The following is an 18,315-nucleotide window of genomic DNA, read 5'->3' as shown; positions in this document are numbered from 1 at the left end:
TGTTCACTGCTCTTGCCCGCATGCCTAGGTCAGATGCTCAAATCTGTCCAATGCATAAATCAAATGCAATGCTTTCTTAGTATCAATTATCCACCCAACAGTAAGTACTAAGGATAGTGCAGTGAATGAGGCAGACAACAGTTTTTGCCCTCTAAAGCGTGTGTGCATGCCAAGTTGCTTCGGTCATGACTGACTCTTTGTGACCCTGTGAACTATAGCCTGCCAGGCTTCTCTGTCCATGGGATTCTGCAGGCAAGAATACTGGAGTGGCCCTCTAAAGCAGAGGTCCCCAACCTGTGGGATCTAATGCCTACTGATCTGAGGTGGAGCTGATGTAATAATAATAATAAAGTGCACAATAAATGTAATGTGCTTGAATCATCCTGAAACCATCCCCACCCCTAGGTCTGTGAAAAAAACTGTCTTCCACGAAACTGGTCCCTGGTGCCAAAAAGGTTGGGGATCACTGCTCCAGAAGACCATGGCCTGGTGGGGATAAGATATCACACTAATTACACAATAAGATCTCCATCCTGCTGAAATATGGCATAGTGGGTGCTTTACTGATATCATTTCGCTGAAATCTCACCACAACCTTAGGTCGTTGGTACTATAAGTCACAGTCTATGGATGCTATTTTCATTTTTATTGTCTAGCTGAAAATACACAGATAGGCTCTGAATTATAGAAAGGCTGGGTCTATCTAGTTGGCATATATTAATGATAATCACGTATGTGTTCTGTTGTTTAGTTGCTAGGTTGTATCTGACTCTCTTGCGACCTCATGGATTGTAGCCCGCCAGACTCCTCTCTCCATGGGATTTCCCAGACAAGAAGACTGGAGGGGTTGCCATTTCCTTCTCCAGGGGATCTTCCCAACCCAGGGTTCTAACCTGTGTCTCCTGCATTGGCAGGTGAATTCTTTAGCATTTGAGCCACCAGGGAAGCCCTATCTATGTGTAACTTAGCTATAATGGTCTTTTTTCATACTCATGACTTCCCATGAATCCTGTGATGTATTCGTCCTGCTCTGTAAACGAGGACTAGACAAGTTAAAGAACTTGACAGAGGGACACTACCAGATAGCGTCAAACCCGATCTGTGTCCTCACCACTCTTCCTCATTCTGAACAACCCAAATGGTGGAGGGCCTAATTGGGGTATGGGGTAGTCAGGGACTAGAGTCTGCTAGAGAAGGAGGCAGTTGGGACTTCCAGGCTGAAGGGCTGGGGAGAAGACCTTGAATAGAGAATGAAAGCTTGCAGATGGCTGTAAGTCAGGGAGAGGTAGGCCGAGTAGGATCCTAGGTGAGTGAGGAGGCATAGTTCTCAAACTCCCATCCCCCAACACACTCTTGGTCATTGTAGTTTGATTCTAACAAGGAGACATGGGAGATTCTTGAGCCACGGGCAGGATGAAAATGGTCTCTGAAGAACACAGTTATTGCAGAGCTACCTCTCCATCCCATTCACTGAAGAATACATCATGTCTACACACCTCTTCAGCTTTTTTGGTTAAATTAGCAAATTATCTAAATCTATTGCAAGACATTGCATTTCCACATTTCCACCTCTAAGCTTTCAAAACTTTCTTTCCTAACATCCCCATCCACTAAGAGTAGGTACCCTGGAAGGGGACTGCTGAGAATCAGAGGTCTAGCATTCTCAGTGACAGACTGTCATACCCATCCGATGAGCAACCCATCATGGACTGAGTGCCTCCTACAATCCAGGCAAACTGCGGGGGACCAGGGCTGAGAAGAGGAACAGATGACAGTCTCTGCCCTGAAAGCCTCAGCCTGAATGACAGTAAGCAAACAGGCAATTAGAGCACATCACACACAGCAAGTGCTATGACCCATCTGGGAGCTGGGGCAGCACCAGGGAGGGACGTCTTATCCAGGTTGGGGGTGGGGCAGGAAAAGGAAGCTGAGTACCTAAGAGAATATGGCAGATTTTGGGCAACTCTAGGAAAGCTCAGCCTGGCTAAACAAAGGGTAAGGAGAGATTTGAGGAAGTGAGGCTAGAGAGAGAGAGAAGTAGGGGCCAGACTATGAAGGACTTTGTAACGTCACGCTAAGGCACTGGCTCTCAGAATTCTTTTTGTCCCACACACTCCTAAGGGATGAAAAGTAGGTCCATCAGCAGCATGGTGAGAGAGAACAGTTGTGCAGGTAAGTTGCCTGTGTCAGGTTGAAATACAGTCCTCCCTTGCCCTTCCCAGTTTGAGATTCATGGTGCTCATTAAGAGTCTAGATTTCTGCAGAAGTCTGACTAGCCTTGGGTCAATTACCTCATCCTGCTAAGCTTTGTCTTCTTATTGGTCTACACATTCACGTGCTGGTTGAGGGTATGAGCCCAGGATCTATTGCCTGGTCTTTAGCCCAAATGACACCCACCATTCTCATGCTGTGCCACCTTGTATAAGAGCTGTTCACTCTCTTCGGCAAACTGGATCAGTACCACCGTGGTGCCCACATCAAAGGCTCAGTGAGCATGAAAGGCAGTGAAGCATGTGAACTGCCTGGCATGGTGCCTGGGGTGAGCGAGCAGTAAATGTCGGCTAACAGAATATTGCAGCACCTCTGAGTCTCCCAGTGTGAGCAACCATCCTCTCTTTGTCATGCCCATTCCCATCATTGTTACCGTCATCATCATCAACATCATCAACACCTTTATCATCTCCATCCTCTTGATGCTGAAGTTCTAGGAGGTCATTTCTCACTGGGTTCCTCCCCTGCACTGTCCTTCCTTTCATAAGACACTGTGGTTATCTTATGAAAGAGAAGACCCTACATAGATAACGAGAGATTCATCATATTCACTGAGTTCCTGTTATGTGTCAGACATTGTTTTGAGTACTGAGGATATGAGAATGAGCTAAATGAAGTTCCCAATCATGCACTTACTAATGAGAAGAGATATACAGCAATGATTCAATAAACATATACACAGTAATCAGAGAAAAATAAGCCAGGGAAAGAGGGATTAGACAGTGTCTAGAGTTGGGCAGTTGTTATTTCATATCAGATGGTCAGGGAAGAGCTGGCCTAGAGGTGACCTTTGAATTGAGGAAGGGAAGGCCACCACCTGGTGGAGACTTGGGGCTGAAGTTTGGTGGGCACAGGGGACAAAATTACAAAGGCCCACAAAATAGGGAGATACTTGGCATATTGAGGAGCAATAGGAGGCCAGTGTGGCTAGATGGCAGTAATAAGGGGGCAATTAAGAAGGGATGAGAGGGAACAGGGGGCCAGGATACAGGGACCCTTGGAGGTCATTGTAAAAACTGCCTTTGGCTCTGACTGTCTTGAAAAATCATCGCAGGGTTTTGGAAAGAGGTGTGAGAGGATCTGACTTACATTTTGAGGGACTGCTCTGGCTTTTGTATTGCAAAAAGACCACAGGGAAGCAGCAAATGCTTAAGCAGGGAGTCCAGTAGGAGAGTATTTAAATAACCCAAGTGTGTGTTGGGTGGTGACTTGGATCCACGGGATAATGGTGCAGGTCATAAGAAGTCAGAGATGCTAGATAAAATTTGCTAATATATTGCACTGTGTGTGCAATGGGGGGATGGGTGTGGGGGGATGGGTGAGAGAAGGAGAGGAGTCAAGGATGATTCCTGAGCAACCGGACGGATATTATTGACATGTGCTGGGATGAGGAAGACCATGAGTGGAAGAGAAGATCAAGTGAGTATTCATGTTGCCTCTATGGGGGTAGGGATTATGATTTTCTTCCATAAAAACTAGGACTCAGTTAAGTGAAGCCTCATATGGTGCCGGGAGTTCCAAGAAATAATTCCCCTACTGCATGGAGCTCAGGCTTTGGAGCTGGGGAGCTCCTGGGACTGAGGAACACTGAGACTAACAGACACCCTGTTTGTGGGGCACTGAGCCTCATGCCTTGACCTCTTGTCAACCTGGAATAGAGAAGCAGCAATCGAAGTAATAGGGGCTTTCTATTTAGCCATTCGAACTGAAATGCAGAAAACCAAAGGGCTGAAGGCTTACAGAGCTCTAGGTAGTTGAAGATCCTTGCAGTTCAGGGTGTTCAAGAGCATCTTTGCACAAGCTGGGGGAAAGGAAGAGATGTCTTTAGCTCTTCGTCTTTTTTACCTACATTCCTGACCATCAAACATACTTTACAGAGGGTGAAATGGAAAAGGCTCAGAGAAGAAATCAGGAGGAGACGGGAAACTTCCTCTAAATGAGTGTTGTGTTGACAAAGAAAATAGGATAAAAGAATGGAAATCCCCAAGAACCGTTGGAGTCTTCCTGTCCTAGAAGGTATGCTTCCACGACTACTTACCAACCTCCTTCTCTGGGTGTAGCTGAACACCACGGTGGAACCACAGTCCGGAGAGAAACAGTGCTGCTTTTTCAAGTTAAACTCATCAGAGCCTGCGGTCTATAAGCCATGAATGGTGCTGGGAGCTCCAAGAAATAATGATGAAAGAAAAATGCTGAAATCTACACATAGAAGTTCTGTGTGCAGCTAGACTTTCAGTGACTCTACTACTCTTTATTCACTGAGTCCTGCCATGCGCCCAGGATCACACAGTGCCTCTCCTTTAACCCTCACAACAAACAGATGAAGCAGTTTTTATTACTTCTGAAGACACAGAGGTTCAGAGAGTTCACATTCCCCCATCAGTCATGGAGCTGAATTTGAACTCAAGTTAGTCTATTCCAGAGCCCATGTCTAACTATTATACTTCACTACCTCCCAAAAGGAAAAGGGTGAGAGGTACACACTAATAACAGTCCCATCTCCCATCCCTTCATTCTCCCAGGGCTCGGTGGAGGCAGAAAGTTAAGAAATCTGTCATTTTTAAAGCAGGCCTATATTTTGAATCAACTTTTAAAAGTTTAAAAATATTATTATTTCTCATGATAATCAGACTACTGGAAATTCTCTGGTGGTCCAGTGGCTAAGGCTCTGAGTTCCCAGTTCAGGGGGCTTAGGATTCAACCCCTGGTCAGGAAACTAGACCCCACATGCTACGACTAAGTGTTAGCAACTAAAGATCCCTCATGCTGCAACTATGACCTGGCACAGTAAAATAAAAAAATTAAAAATTAAAAAAAAAAAAAGAAATACAATTGATTGAAAAAAATCAGATGACTATTTTCTATAAGAAATAGATTGATAATAAGAAAGGCCTTTAGAGATACAGAAATGGTGACCTTGAAATCCAGAGAAGAGGAGAAGTATACTTCTCAAGGTCACAGAGTTTGGTGGCAGAAGTGAGGCTAAAAAGCAGAGCTCCTGCCTCCTAGGCCAGAGCTTGGCTGGGCCCCCAAAGCCACTTTGCAAATTATCACTACCTCTGCCCTAACACACATGATTGCTTGGAGGAGGATGGTTACTTTTTTGTGCACTAGAGATTTGAAACACAATCTGCTGAAGTTTTTAAACAAGGTCCTTCTAGCATCTTCTGATATTAGCCTTCTTTCCTTTGCCATCTCCTTTCTCCCCTCCTAGGTCAGAGTCATAGGCCTTGTTGAGCAGGGAGTTTTCTATCAGAGCTCCTAGTGTTTAGTTTGAGTGGGGACATTCCTCTCTGGAGCAAATGATTGTATTTCTAGTCCAGAACCTGCTTTAATCTACTCTGGCCTCCCACACTAATAGTAACTCCTGTGCCTGGCTGGCTGGCTTCTGCTAACCTCTGCAACCTGGACACACTCCACCCAGCTCATCTCTCTCTTTCCTAATTGCAGCTCACACCCTTGATGTCAGACAGGTGTCCTGGGTTCACCCCCATTTCCGCCACAGAAATATCCTCCCTGCTCTCCTCCTATGCAAATCTACTCTTCAAGGCTTTGTTTAAGAACTTTCCACCTCAGAAGACTTCCCCAGGTGCAGCCCAATGGTTTGCTTTCCAAGTTCATTTTCTATTTATAGTCTGGATGACACAATTTAGCCTTCAAAATGTTTCTGCACATTCCTCCAGATGGAATGCAGGCCCTTTGAGGGCAGGCACATATGTTCATTCATTCAGTAGAGATTTTTAAAAATATCTTATAAAGTGAGATTCATAGAGATATAGGCAATGGTTGCTTCCTATCCTCAAAGAGAGGAGACTCTAGTACTTTGCAGACGTTTGTCTGGTATGTAGCAGACCCTCAACAAAGGTTTGCTATGTTGAACTAACCTACACAATGCTTTGCAATTGTCTTCTGTTTCTAAGTCTCATGAGAGGTATCATGTGGTTTACAGGGAAGGTTTCATGAGAGAGAGAGTATTTGAACTAGGCCTTAAGGATAGGGAGTGTTTTTTTTTAAAGAAGGAATTGAGAGACGTTTCCAGGGAAAAGAAACAGGGTTGCTAACTCACAGGCACACACACAGACAGACACCAAGATTAGGGGGAAAGAAGCTTGTAAAGTGGACCTCAGTACCTGCCCAGCATTAACTGGCCTTACTGATAGTGGACAAACTGCTTAATTTCTCCATGGCCTAAGATGCAACCCACTCCAGTATTCTTGTCTGGGAAACCCCATGGACAGAAGAGCCTGGTGGGCTACAGTCCACCGAGTCGCAAAGTGTCAGACTGCGACTTAGGGACTAAACAACAATATTAAGCCGCACAGGCTCGGGAAGAAGCAGATCAAGGTTCAAGTTACGGTTATGGGAGATCTTGGGACAATCAGTTGGGGTGGGGCTCACGCTCCGTTTGTCTCCCATTAAGCAGGTAAAATAATTCCTATCTCAGAAGATATCAGTGAGGTTTGGTAGAACACATATGTAAGTTGCGGAGCACAGAGCCTGGCATTAGTTTAGTTCCTTCCAACCAGAGTAGGCGTGGAAGCCCTGATCTGCCGTCCTCTCACTGCGGCCGCTGCCGGTTGCCTGTCCTTAGCGGGGGCGGTGGACACAGTGCGGGGTGGGGGGGTTGTAAAGAGAAAATGGAGTTGAATGGGCTTCAGAAAAAGTCACAGTGTCAACAGCGAACTGGCTGGGCTAAGTGGGCCGCTCATGACTCTTCCCTTGAACATCTTCACGCAGCCCGACAATCTTTGCTAACTTTTCCTAAACATGCCTTTGGGGCCAACTGGTTTTCAGAAAGTCCTTTCTGCCTCGCCTTCAAACCCCAGGAAACAGAAAAGGTCCAACCCCTGGAGGCGTGGAGGGTGGGACTGGGGAGGAGTGAGGGGAATTGGGGGTTCCCCCAGCTCCCCGGGGAAGGGAACGGGGGTCTCTTGCTGCCCCTTTACTCCCACTCCCAGGAACAGGGCTCCTGGGGCGCCCCCCTTCATTTCCTCTCTTCGCAAGGGTCCAGAAGGGAGCGGGGCTCCCGCTGAGCCCTCCGCACTAGGTTTTGCCCGGCTCCTCCACTTCCGACCCGTCTATCCCCGGGCTCCGGGGCCCCAGCTCAGTCGCCAGTCCGGGTCCCAGTTGACCCAGGCCTCCGCCCCCTCCCTGCGGCCACCTCGGCAGCCGGTTCCCGCCCGCTTAGAGCCGGCCCGGCCGCACCCCACCTCGCCCCCTACGGCCGCCTGCCCTGACCTCCACTGACCCGGCTGGGATACCACCGTCGCCCCCCGCTCCCACCGTGCCTCGGTAGACCCCGCTCGGCCACCACCCTCCCCTCCGCCGAACCCCCAACCCCCGGACCTTTTGGCTGGGCGGCCCCTCTTCCTCAGCCACCCTCATCCCACCCCGGCTCCCGTAGACCCGCCTGGGCCGCCGCCTTCCCCTAGATCCCCTCGCCCTATCCCAGCCTCCGTAGACCCCGCGGGGCCGCCCCCGCTCGGCCCTCCCTCTTTGGGGTCGTGGCGGCAAGGGGAGGGGCCGCCCGCCGGCCCCAGCGTGCGTGGCAGGCGCTCCGGGCTCGGCTCCGCCGGCCTCCCTTCCCGGGAGGCGGGGTCGGCGCCGCGGCGGCGGCGGCGGCGGAGGCAGGCCCCCTCCTCCTTCCTCCCTCGCCCGGCCTCCTTCCTTGCCCGCCCGCCCGCTCTCGCTCTCTCTCTCTCGGCCGCTCCGACGCCAACAGCGCCCGCGTGCTGCTCGCCCAGCCCCGGGGGAGCCCGAGGAAGTTTCCCCGGCCGCGCGCCCCACTCGCTCGCCTCGCAGCCCGCGGCCTCAGCCGCCGCCGAGCCCGCCATGCCCTCGGCCAAACAAAGGGGCTCCAAGGGCGGCCACGGCGCCGCGAGCCCCTCGGAGAAGGGCGCCCACCCGTCGGGCGGCGCGGATGACGTGGCGAAGAAGCCGCCGCCGGCGCCGCAGCAGCACCCGCCGCCGCCCGCGCCGCACCCGCAACAGCAGCACCCGCCGCAGCATCCGCAGAACCAGGCGCACGGCAAGGGCGGCCACCGCGGCGGCAAGGCTTCCTCCTCCGCTGCCGCCGCCGCCGCCGCCGCCTCGTCCTCCGCGTCCTGCTCGCGCAGGCTCGGCCGGGTGCTCAACTTTCTCTTCTACCTCGCCCTGGTGGCGGCGGCCGCCTTCTCGGGCTGGTGTGTCCACCACGTCCTGGAGGAGGTCCAGCACGTCCGGCGCAGCCACCAGGACTTCTCCCGGCAGCGGGAGGAGCTGGGTCAGGGCTTGCAGGGCGTCGAGCAGAAGGTGGGTACCCAGGCCCCCCAACCTCCGTGCTCCCGGCGGCGGCGGCACCCGCACCCACAGCCGGGCCCCCTCGTGCCCTCCCGGCCGGGGCCCTCGCCGGCCCAGGCCGGGTGTCCTCCGCCAGCGGCCTGGGGTCCCCTCGCCCCGGCCCCTTGGCACCGAGGCAGCCCCCAGACCCTCTTTGTTAATGGCCGCTGAGGAATCGCCCCGAGGATGTTCCGGCCGCCCAGGAGGGTGGGCCAAGGGCCTGTCACAGGACATTAGCGGTGACCTGTAAGGAAGCCGGCAGGCTCTGGGAAGCTCATTCTTTTTGGATTAGGAACCGCTGAATGGGCAGAGTTGTCTGGAGAGAAGCTTGGAAGGGAAACCAGCGCATCCCTGGAAGCCTCGGGCAAGGCCGCACCTCTGCTCGCCCCGTGGGAGACATCTGAGCCAGATTTTAATAGACCCGGAGCCCGCTGAAAGAGAAGCTAGTAATGTTACTCATTTGTATAGTTCTGATGAAATATTTCATCTTGTTAGGCCCCCTGCGCTTTATTAGACCAGTGTACCTAAGTGGGCCTTGGAAGTATGATAGCATATTTCAGCCTTGGAGGAGAGGAACGGCCAAAGATACTAGGTCACACTGGTGAATAATACCACGGAGGTACATTTATATGGTGTTTAGAGGGCTTACTCACTTATTATCTAATCCTCATAGCAACCTTGGGAGGGAGGGAAGGAGAGAGGACTGGCAGTTTTGACTCCGTTTTCCAGACCAGAAAATTGAGATTTAGAGCTTAATTGATAAAGACCGCAGCTAGTGAGTGGCAGATTGCACGACAGCCTTGGGGCCACTGGGGCCTCTTTCAGGTAGGGATGGACCCACCTTTCAACACGAAGCTGCTTAGGGTCTACCTTTTCTGATTTTTCTTTTTACACCAAGTGCAGCTCCTTCAGCCTCATTCCCCGTCCTTCGTCCTCCACTCATGTCATTGCTCAATGAAACTCGGTTGCATGATTGAAACAAAAAATCCCGCCACCACTTCTGAGCCCGGAACTGCTGCCTCCTTTTCCCAGCATGCTGCCGGCCCTGCCAAGTTTCTATCGACTGTGTAGAATATGCAGGACTAGGAATTTCCTCTTAAGACTGGCGGAGCAACTGGAGTGAGTCATTTTGCTCCATGCTGCAGGCCAAGGGAGGTGACTTTTCTAAGGGAATTAAGTAGGCAGCGCTGCTTTGCCTATCTGGAATGTCAAATCATTCTTAAAAAATAGACATACTGCTGAAGTATCATCAGCAGGCTCTCTGTTTCCTCTCTTGATCCACCCACTTACCAATCAATCATAATATTTGGTGAAGTCTGATAGTCGCATAGCTCCTGGTAGGCCCTGTGGAGGGTGTGAAGGACAAATCCTATTTGTGAAGCAGCCCACAGGTAGGTTTGGGTTGAGGGTGACTGCTCTGTGAGTTCAGAAGAGAGAGAAGGTGGAGTTTGCCCAGGCCTGTGACCCGGTGGCCAGCGTGGTACCAGTCTAGATCTATATGGTGGTGGATAACTGTTGAGAGGTGGCATGAGGAACACACAGGCTTGTTTGGCAGATGCTACATGGCCATCCTGCCCGCAGCAGAGTAACATTTAAGGAGGCTGTGTGAGGGGAGGCTGAAGCGGAGGCCCAGATGGTGGAGGTCTTGAGTTGAGGCAGGAGAAATTGAGGTTTATTCTCTCTGCTTCCTCACTGCCCCTCCCTTATTCTTTCATCTGGTTCCCACTCTTGCTCCATCACAGCTTTGTACAGATTCCCTTTCCTTCGGGGTACTCAGTTCTCCCATCTCCACAGTAAGGGGAGGACTCTCTCCAGGTTTTCAAGAATCCACCTGGCTGTAAACCATTGAAATTGTGACCTTTCTTTTTTAGTAGTGTAGTCAGGCTCATATTTAATGCCTCATGTTTTATTGTGCATTCATCTGACTCTCACAGTGCCAACAGGTAGACTGATAGAATCCCCTTTTCACAGACCGGGAAAGTGAACAGCAGGAGGCTGAGTAACTCTACATGGTTACACAACCAGCAAGTAGCAGTGCTAGGATTCAAACTGCAGTGAACTCCTAGAACACGCTTCACCACTTACCTGTTCATTTTGCCATCTTTCCCATGCCTTGCTTAGTACCTAGTAGGTGCTCAGTTAATGCTCATTTCATTGATTTGGAACATTTGCCACATAGGATCTTCCACTGCATGTGGTCAGTTCTCTCTGCATCTCCAGGGTAGCCAGTAGACTTGACTTTGCCTTGAGGAGTGAGTAGTGGAGTGGTCCTCTGACAAACTAAGTTTGAGCACCTTATTCCTCTGAGGATGAGAGTTTGGTTCTTCTCAGAGACATATTCTTACTGTATTGTTATTATTCATAATTAGTCTTCACTGTGGGCCAGGTATTCCCCGTTACCCTCTGAGACATGAGCACCATTTCACAGATAGGCCAGCTGAGTCTGGAGCAGTTGTGTTACTCATTCAGGGTCACGTGCAGACCCTCAGTGGTGGAGCTGGGGTTGGAAGCAGAGCAGGGTGACTTTGAAACATGCTATTCCACTTCCCTTTTGGGTGCCCACCTGGTCTCGTTCTCAGATGCTCTCAGTTCTGGGGCATGGCCCAGGTCTGCTGAATGGGCCGAGAGGCTGGCCTGTTCTTAGCCTGAAGATTTCAGCAGGCACAAATGGGCGCAGGGCTTCAGAAACCCTGGTTCTGGTCTAGGCCCTCTGAAGGGCTTGGGTTGCCTTGGCAGATCCAGGGTGGCATACAATGATTTTAGGAGTAGGCTTAAGGCTGGCGGGGTCAGTTGAATGAGACTAAGAGCTGTTTGTGGGCAAGTGAGTTCTCTGGTCGTATTTCTTTGTCCTGTCATCTTACTCTGGGCTAGGAGTCATGGCTTGAGGCTGAGCACACTTGGTGCACTTTGAACATGCTTCTTCTAAACTCAGACATTCTTGGATTCTGATGCTCAGCTCTACCACTTCCCAGCCTCCTGCTTTGTAAAATGGGGATCAATAGGAGCTGCCATGAGATGATTATAAGAGTGGATTGAGGTGATGTCTCTTAAATTTGCATAATTATTTATATCAAGTTCCTGTTGAATATCGGCCATGGCTAACTAGTCTCACCTCTGCCCCTACTGTGAGCTCCTCGGGGGCAGGTGTCCTGTCTTAGTGTCACTCTGCCCTGGCATCTTGTCCACCACTTAGTGGGCGTCCCACACATGCTGGGGAAACATACAGTCACTGCATATTGGTTATAATGGTGTCTTTGCATGTGAAGATGGACAGCTCAGAGGATGAAGAGCACCAACGTAGGGAGACACTTTGTGTGCCCTTTTCATTGGTTTTATCGGTCATTTCCCATCTAGTCCTCTTCCTAGCCATCTGTAAAGAGCCAGTCCAGGTTAGGAGTGACAGACGGGTTGGGGGAAATGGACCAGCCTGGTCTTCATCAGACCTCGCTCTGTAAATTCATTCATTCTTTGATTCATTCAGAAAACACTGATGAACACCTACCATGTTTCAGGTACTGTGCCTACCTGTTCACACCTCTGTTCTGAAATCTCTGCTTAAAACAGGCAGATTCTGTGACTGAATAACCTAATTTCAGAGGTCAGCTGTCTCTGGTACCTTCTCAAGGTGTCCTTTATGGCTCAGGTTATATTTGGTTGAGCAGGGAAATTGTCTAAGTATTCTGGAGTCCCTGAGAACCTTATTCTAACTTGCTTTAAAATCACAGACTGGTAGAAGCAATAAAGGACTTTAGAAACCTATCTGTTAATAGATGAAGAACTTGGAACTTGGAATTTGAGTGTGACTTCCTTGTGCTCACAGAGCTGACTGTTGGTGGGACTGGAACTAGAGCCCAGAGTACTGTTCCTAATGAAGGTGACAGTTACTGTTCACGGGTTGCACGGTGGTAAAGAACCTACCTGCCAATGCAGGAGACACAACAGATGTGGGTTTGATCCCTGGGTCAGGAAGCTCCCCTGGAGGAGGAAATGGCAACCCGCTCTAGGATTCTTGCCTAGAAATTCCCATGGACAGAGGAGCTTTGAGGGCTGTAGTCCATGGGGTTGCAAAGAGTGAGCGACTGGGCACAGCTATGTGTTAGGCCCAATTTAAGTGCTTCATATATATTAACTCACTTTATTCTCACAAAACAAGCTAATGAATTAGATACTATCTTTGTTTCCATCCTGTGGCGGAGGAAACCAAGGCATAGATAGGCTAAATTACTTGCCCAGGATCACACAGCTAGAAAGTGTCCAAGCTAGCATTTGAGGATATGTAGTCCCATTCTAGAACCCATGTTATTTTTTTTTTTTTAAGCCCTTCATTATGGAAATGTTCAAGCATTAAGAAAAGAAGAGATCAATATAGTGAACGCTACTTTCAATAATCATCAATTTTTTGCTATTTTATTTAATCCATTCATCACCCCTTTCTCTTCTCGTTTTGTCATGCGTAGTTCTGCTCAGCAGTTCTGACTGTGTTGGCAGGCCATTAATCATACCCTCAGCCTCTCAGGACAGTAAACCTGCTCCCTGGAGTGGTTCCCAGGTCAGACCCTGTTTGGGTAGAATTTATTTAGAATGAATGTATAGTGGCCATCAGTATCATAGTGTGTTCACAAGCCAGAACAAGCTAAGGGCCACTGGGCCACTGACCACAGTCTCAGCTGAGGACAGTGACTTTTCAGGGCCAAAGAGCTAGAACTACCACGCAGAGACCTGGACCTGGTCTCCTGCCTTCCTGCCCACTGTCTCCCATGTGGCGCAGCTTTGTTTTTATGAAAACTTGGGACCTTTCAGATGCAAGAGCTAAAAATTCAGCTAAAGCTGCCCTAAAGAAAGATGGAGGGAGGGAAAGAGATAATTTGTCAGCTCAAACTTACTAGTTCCAGAGTAGATTCCTTCCAGAGTAGATGTCTTCAGTGTGACTGTCTCCAGGGATTTCAATTGTATCTTCAGAACTTGATCCTGCCCTCCCTGAGTTCTGCTTCCTTCTGTGCTGGCTTGGTCTGTGGGCAGGCATCGATCATGTGCTGGTCTGAGCTGTTCCAGGCTTCCCTCATCCTATAGCTAGCAATTCCAGTTGAAAGAGCTTTCTTTTCCCAGTAGTTTTAAGAGAAGTTTTGGAATCGACTTGCTGGCCTGGCTTAGGCCACATGCCCATCTGCTAATCACTGTAGTTCCAGGAAGGTGGGGGAAGTGGGTAGATGGAAAGTATTGATTGGTCAGGCCTAGAGGGCTTGGAATGAAGCCTTTGGGTTGGTCCCCCAAACACATGGACTGTGTGTAAGGATGGTTCTCCAAAGGAGAGTTATGCTGCTGTTCTGTTGGAGGAGGGACCTTAAAGCTGGGCAGATCAAAAGAAATATAGGTGAATCGCATAAAACCCTTCAGCAGTTCTCTGTGGTTAACATTTGGATTTTGGTTACAGGTGCAGTCCCTGCAAGCCACGTTCGGTACTTTTGAGTCCCTTGTGAGAAGCTCCCAACATAAACATGATCTCACAGAGAAAGCCGTGAAGCAGGGGGAGAGTGAGATCAACCGCATCAGTGAAGTTCTACAAAAACTCCAGAATGAGATCCTCAAAGACCTCTCTGATGGGATCCATGTGGTCAAGGATGCCCGGGAGCGGGACTTCACCTCCCTGGAGAACACTGTGGAGGAAAGGCTGACGGAGCTCACCAAGTCCATCAATGACAACATCGCCATCTTCACAGACGTCCAGAAGAGGAGCCAGAAGGAAATCAACGACGTGAAGGCCAAGGTCGCCTCTCTGGAAGACTCAGAGGGATACAAGCAGGATCTGAAAGCCTTGAAGGAAGTGGTTAAGGAAATACAAACCTCAGTGAAGTCCAAAGAGAAGGACATGGAGGCCCTGAGAAGCACCATCCAGACCATGGAGTCGGATGTCTACACGGAGGTCAAAGAACTGGTGAGCCTCAAACAGGAGCAGCAGAGGTTCAAGGAGGCGGCGGATTCGGAACATCACACCCTTCAGGCGCTCACAGAGAAGATCCTCAGGGCAGAGGAGTCGGTTGCCCGCCTCCCCGACGAGATCAGGAGACTCGAGGAGGAGCTCGGCCAACTCAAGGCCGCAGCCCTCCGGCCAGAAGAAGACGGGGCCTTCAGACCCTCCGAGGCCTTTGAAACGCTCCAGAAGGAGAGCCAGGGCTTGGACTCACGGCTGCAGAGCGTGGAAGACGGGGTGCAGGCGGCGCGGGCAGCCTGGGCGCGCCAGGGCGAGAGCCTGGAGGCACTGCGCGCGCAGAGCGAGGAGCAGGCGCGGCGCCTGGGGGAGCTGCAGGAGCGTGTGGCCGGCCTGGGCCCCGCCACCGACGCCGAGGGCGGCCTGGCGGGCACGGTGCGTGGCCTCGGCGAGGCCCAGCTCTCGCTGGCCGGTGACGTGGACGAGCTGAAGCGCCGCATGGCTGAGCTCCCCGGCGCCGTGGAGGCTCTGCAGAAGGTACAGGAGCAGGTCCAAACGCTGCTGGGCCGCGAGGCCACCGCCGCGCCCCCCCAGGACCTGCTGGACAGACTCTCCTCTCTTGACAACCTCAGAGCCTCCGTGGGCCAGGTGGAGTCGGACTTGAAAATGCTCAGGACTGCCGTGGACAGTTTGGTCGCGTACTCGGTGAAGATCGAGACCAATGAGAACAACTTGGAGTCGGCCAAGGGTTTGCTAGAGGACCTGAGGAATGACCTGGATAGGTTGTTTGTGAAAGTGGAAAAGATTCACGAGAAAGTCTAAATGGATTGCGTGTGCAGGGCACGGATGGCCAGTGCAGTTTTTCATGACCAAAAAAAAAAGTGTTGAGGCCCCCCCCCCCCCCGCCCCCGGCCCCTCTCCCCCCACAGCCAGGTCCCTCCACGACCGGCACCACCAGGACCTCCCTGGCCTTCTATGTTTTTGTGCCCGGTTAACTTATTTATGATGGTTATCACCCGCCACCAGTTGCGCAAAAGTCTTCTGCTTCTGCTTTGGGTGGGGGGCGTTCCTGAAGGCCCAGCTTCTGTGCCTCAGAGGCACCTTCTAGAAGGGATGTCTCTCCCTCGTGTCAGGGAAGAACCGTAGTGGCTGCAGTTGAGGATTAACAGAAGCAGATTAACCTCAAAAATCCTGCCTGGCTGGCAGATTTGAAGCAAAATGTGGGGGGAGGAGGTACTTTTCTTTCTAATTGTCTTTAAGGAAAATTCGTTTTATTTTGTTTTTATTTTTATTTTTTTTAGTACTTCTGGCCGAGGTTTTCATGAGATGTCACTCACTTCTTGTCTTCCACTTCCAACTGGTTACGACTTGTTAAGGTCAACTCTGAATCGAGAGGGGGCCAAGCCCTCCATTTTTAGTTGCATCAGTTGTTTGATGGTCGCCTTCTGTGGGGAAAGGTGTCTTTTTCATTCCTGAACCATTTCACGATCTCAGTGGTAACTATGCAAAGAATTCAGACGGTTCTGAATGTGAAGGCACAACTCCCCACAGAGTCCCCTGTGGCCGACCTGTGTCACCTCTTGATAAGGCCCCAAATAGTGCATTCAGAATAAGGGTTTAGAATCCCTGAGAGTCCTTGGATTCCTTCAGGAAATGTATTACGAGAGCTGCTCATAAAGGCATAGACTGCCTCCCCAGGGAATGGAGGCCACTGTCTCTCTTTTACCACAATGTTCTTGAAGAGGTTTGCTGTTAGCAGACCCCATCCATCAGTGAGGAACGTGTGTATTTTCTGTAGCCATTTGCTGTTTCCCTTCCCCCTTTGAGCTGTACTGTTCTTTAATGGCTGTCTTGCCCTTTAAAAAGAAAAAAGAAAAAAAGGAAAAAAAAGGAAAAAGAAAAAAAAGGTTTGTTTAGTTTACTGTGAAATGAACTGTATGGCTTATTTACAGTATTTTTAATTCTTAATAAACACTTGAGCTTTGTTATGACTTTTCCAGAGTGGTGGTTTTCTGAGAACTTGGTAACTTTTAATGATGTATTAATGTGCAGTATTCAGGATTAGAAAGATGAGTAGTTTTCAATTGTAAAATTTTTTTTTTTTTTTAATTCTGCAATCAAGATGTCCTCCCTGTTAGGCCTGGGCATCTAGTTCTGATTTGACTATTAGCAGTTTTCTTTATAGATCATTGCTTGACCCCAGTGCTTAACTATAGCAGAGGGTAACAACCCTGGCTTTCTGTTAAACTCTTGGAGCCTTAAAAAATACCTGGGGCCCCTCTCCATTGATTTGGATTCAGTGGGTACAGAAGGCTGGCACTAGCATTTTAAAGGCTTCCTAGCTGAGGGACTTCCCTGGTGGTCTAGTGGCTAAGATTTTCCACTCCCAGTGCAGGGGACCCAGGTTCGATCCCTGGTCAGGGAGCTAGATCCCACATGCCACAGTTAAAAGAGCTTGAAGGCCACAGCTAAGATCTGGTGCAGCCAAATAAGGAAAAAGAAATGATTAAAAAAAAAAAAAAATCAATAAAGGCTCTCTAGCTGATTCTAATGTGCAGCCGAGTTTGACAATCAGTGTGTTGATTCATCTGGGTGACCTTTGGCCTCTGTGCAAACCTAGGAATGTTGACTTCTCAGGTTGCCATACCTGCCACTCTATAACAAAGGATACTGTTTATTGAATTGAGTACCTGTCTGCCAGGCATGGTGCTTAGCACTTCATAGGCTTCTGTTTATTCCTTCTAATATTCCCCGGAGGTTGGCAGTATCATTCCCCGTTTTATAAAGGAACAACAGGCTTGTAAACAAGCACAATGTGCAGTCATTAGCTTGGAAAGGGCAGGGCTGAGGTTTGAACCCAGTCCCTGCTCTTAGCTGTGAGTGTCCTCCACCTTCCACCAGCACATGGGCAGGGCTGCGCTGACCTGTGCAATACCTGCTGTCTGTCGGTTCAGAGACTGCATGAGCTCTTCTCTCCCAAAGGGAGAGGGCACCGGGGAGGCCAAGACCTGAGTGCATGTGGAGCTTCAAGCTTCCACTCGACTGGAGGGCCTCTCATCTCTGAAAGTCTCTGTCAGTCATTCTGCATCCTGGGGTCAGCATCCCTAAGCCTTCACGACTCTTATTTTTCCCAAAGCAGTTTGCGCACCAAGATGGGCCTTTTATTAGGATTAGCTATCATCTGTATTTTCTTTTTAAAGTCAAAGAGTTGATATGTATGTTTTAACAACTCATTTTGCCCTCTTTGGGGGAGGGTGCTGAGCAGGATAAACCCCCATGTTTGGAGCAAATTAAATTCTGGTTCCTTCTCAGGTCGGATGGTTGCATCAGGCATATTCTTGCTCTCTTACCTACGTTTCTGCAGTCCTTAATCTCAGGCTGTGGAGTAGTTTAATATATTCTCATTGAATATTCATAGTTGAAAACATCTACTAGGGTCAGAGAAGTAATTAGATATAAATTCAAGTGGTAAAGATAAAAGGAATGCATTACGAGATCTTACCCCAAAAAACCATCACAATTCAGTCTTATTCATGTGTCTGCTCACTTATCCATTCAATGGACATTTGTTGAGCCCATAGCCAAACATTTTGCCAAATACCAGTGAATTCAGGAAGCACCTGACAGGATCCTTGTCTTTCAAGGACCTGTAGCTGAGTGGAGTGGGAGTGACAGTCCTCAAAGCTGGTGGATGGCATAAGGAATCACAGGTGCTGTAGCCAGGTCTAATGGGGGACAGAAGAGAGTGGCAAGTTCTGCGAGAGTTGGGCCAGGCTGGTTAGCACAGATTCGCAGAGGCC

At 49.8% G+C, this 18,315-nt stretch overlaps 1 protein-coding gene across 1 annotated transcript; it reads left to right on the top strand.

Moving 5' to 3' along the window:
- The first annotated feature begins 7,876 nt into the window (after positions 1–7,876).
- CKAP4 (cytoskeleton associated protein 4) lies at positions 7,877–16,506 on the top strand. Its single transcript, XM_065938416.1, has 2 exons — positions 7,877–8,562; positions 14,021–16,506. Exons 1-2 carry the CDS (start codon positions 8,104–8,106, stop codon positions 15,335–15,337), a joined length of 1,776 nt encoding a protein of 591 aa, XP_065794488.1. The 5' UTR covers positions 7,877–8,103; the 3' UTR covers positions 15,338–16,506.
- The last annotated feature ends 1,809 nt before the right edge of the window (positions 16,507–18,315 follow it).

This window comes from Muntiacus reevesi, chromosome 1 (genome assembly GCF_963930625.1).
Source record: "Muntiacus reevesi chromosome 1, mMunRee1.1, whole genome shotgun sequence".
Taxonomy (NCBI): Eukaryota; Metazoa; Chordata; class Mammalia; order Artiodactyla; family Cervidae; genus Muntiacus; species Muntiacus reevesi.
This window is presented reverse-complemented; position numbering and strand designations above follow the sequence as displayed.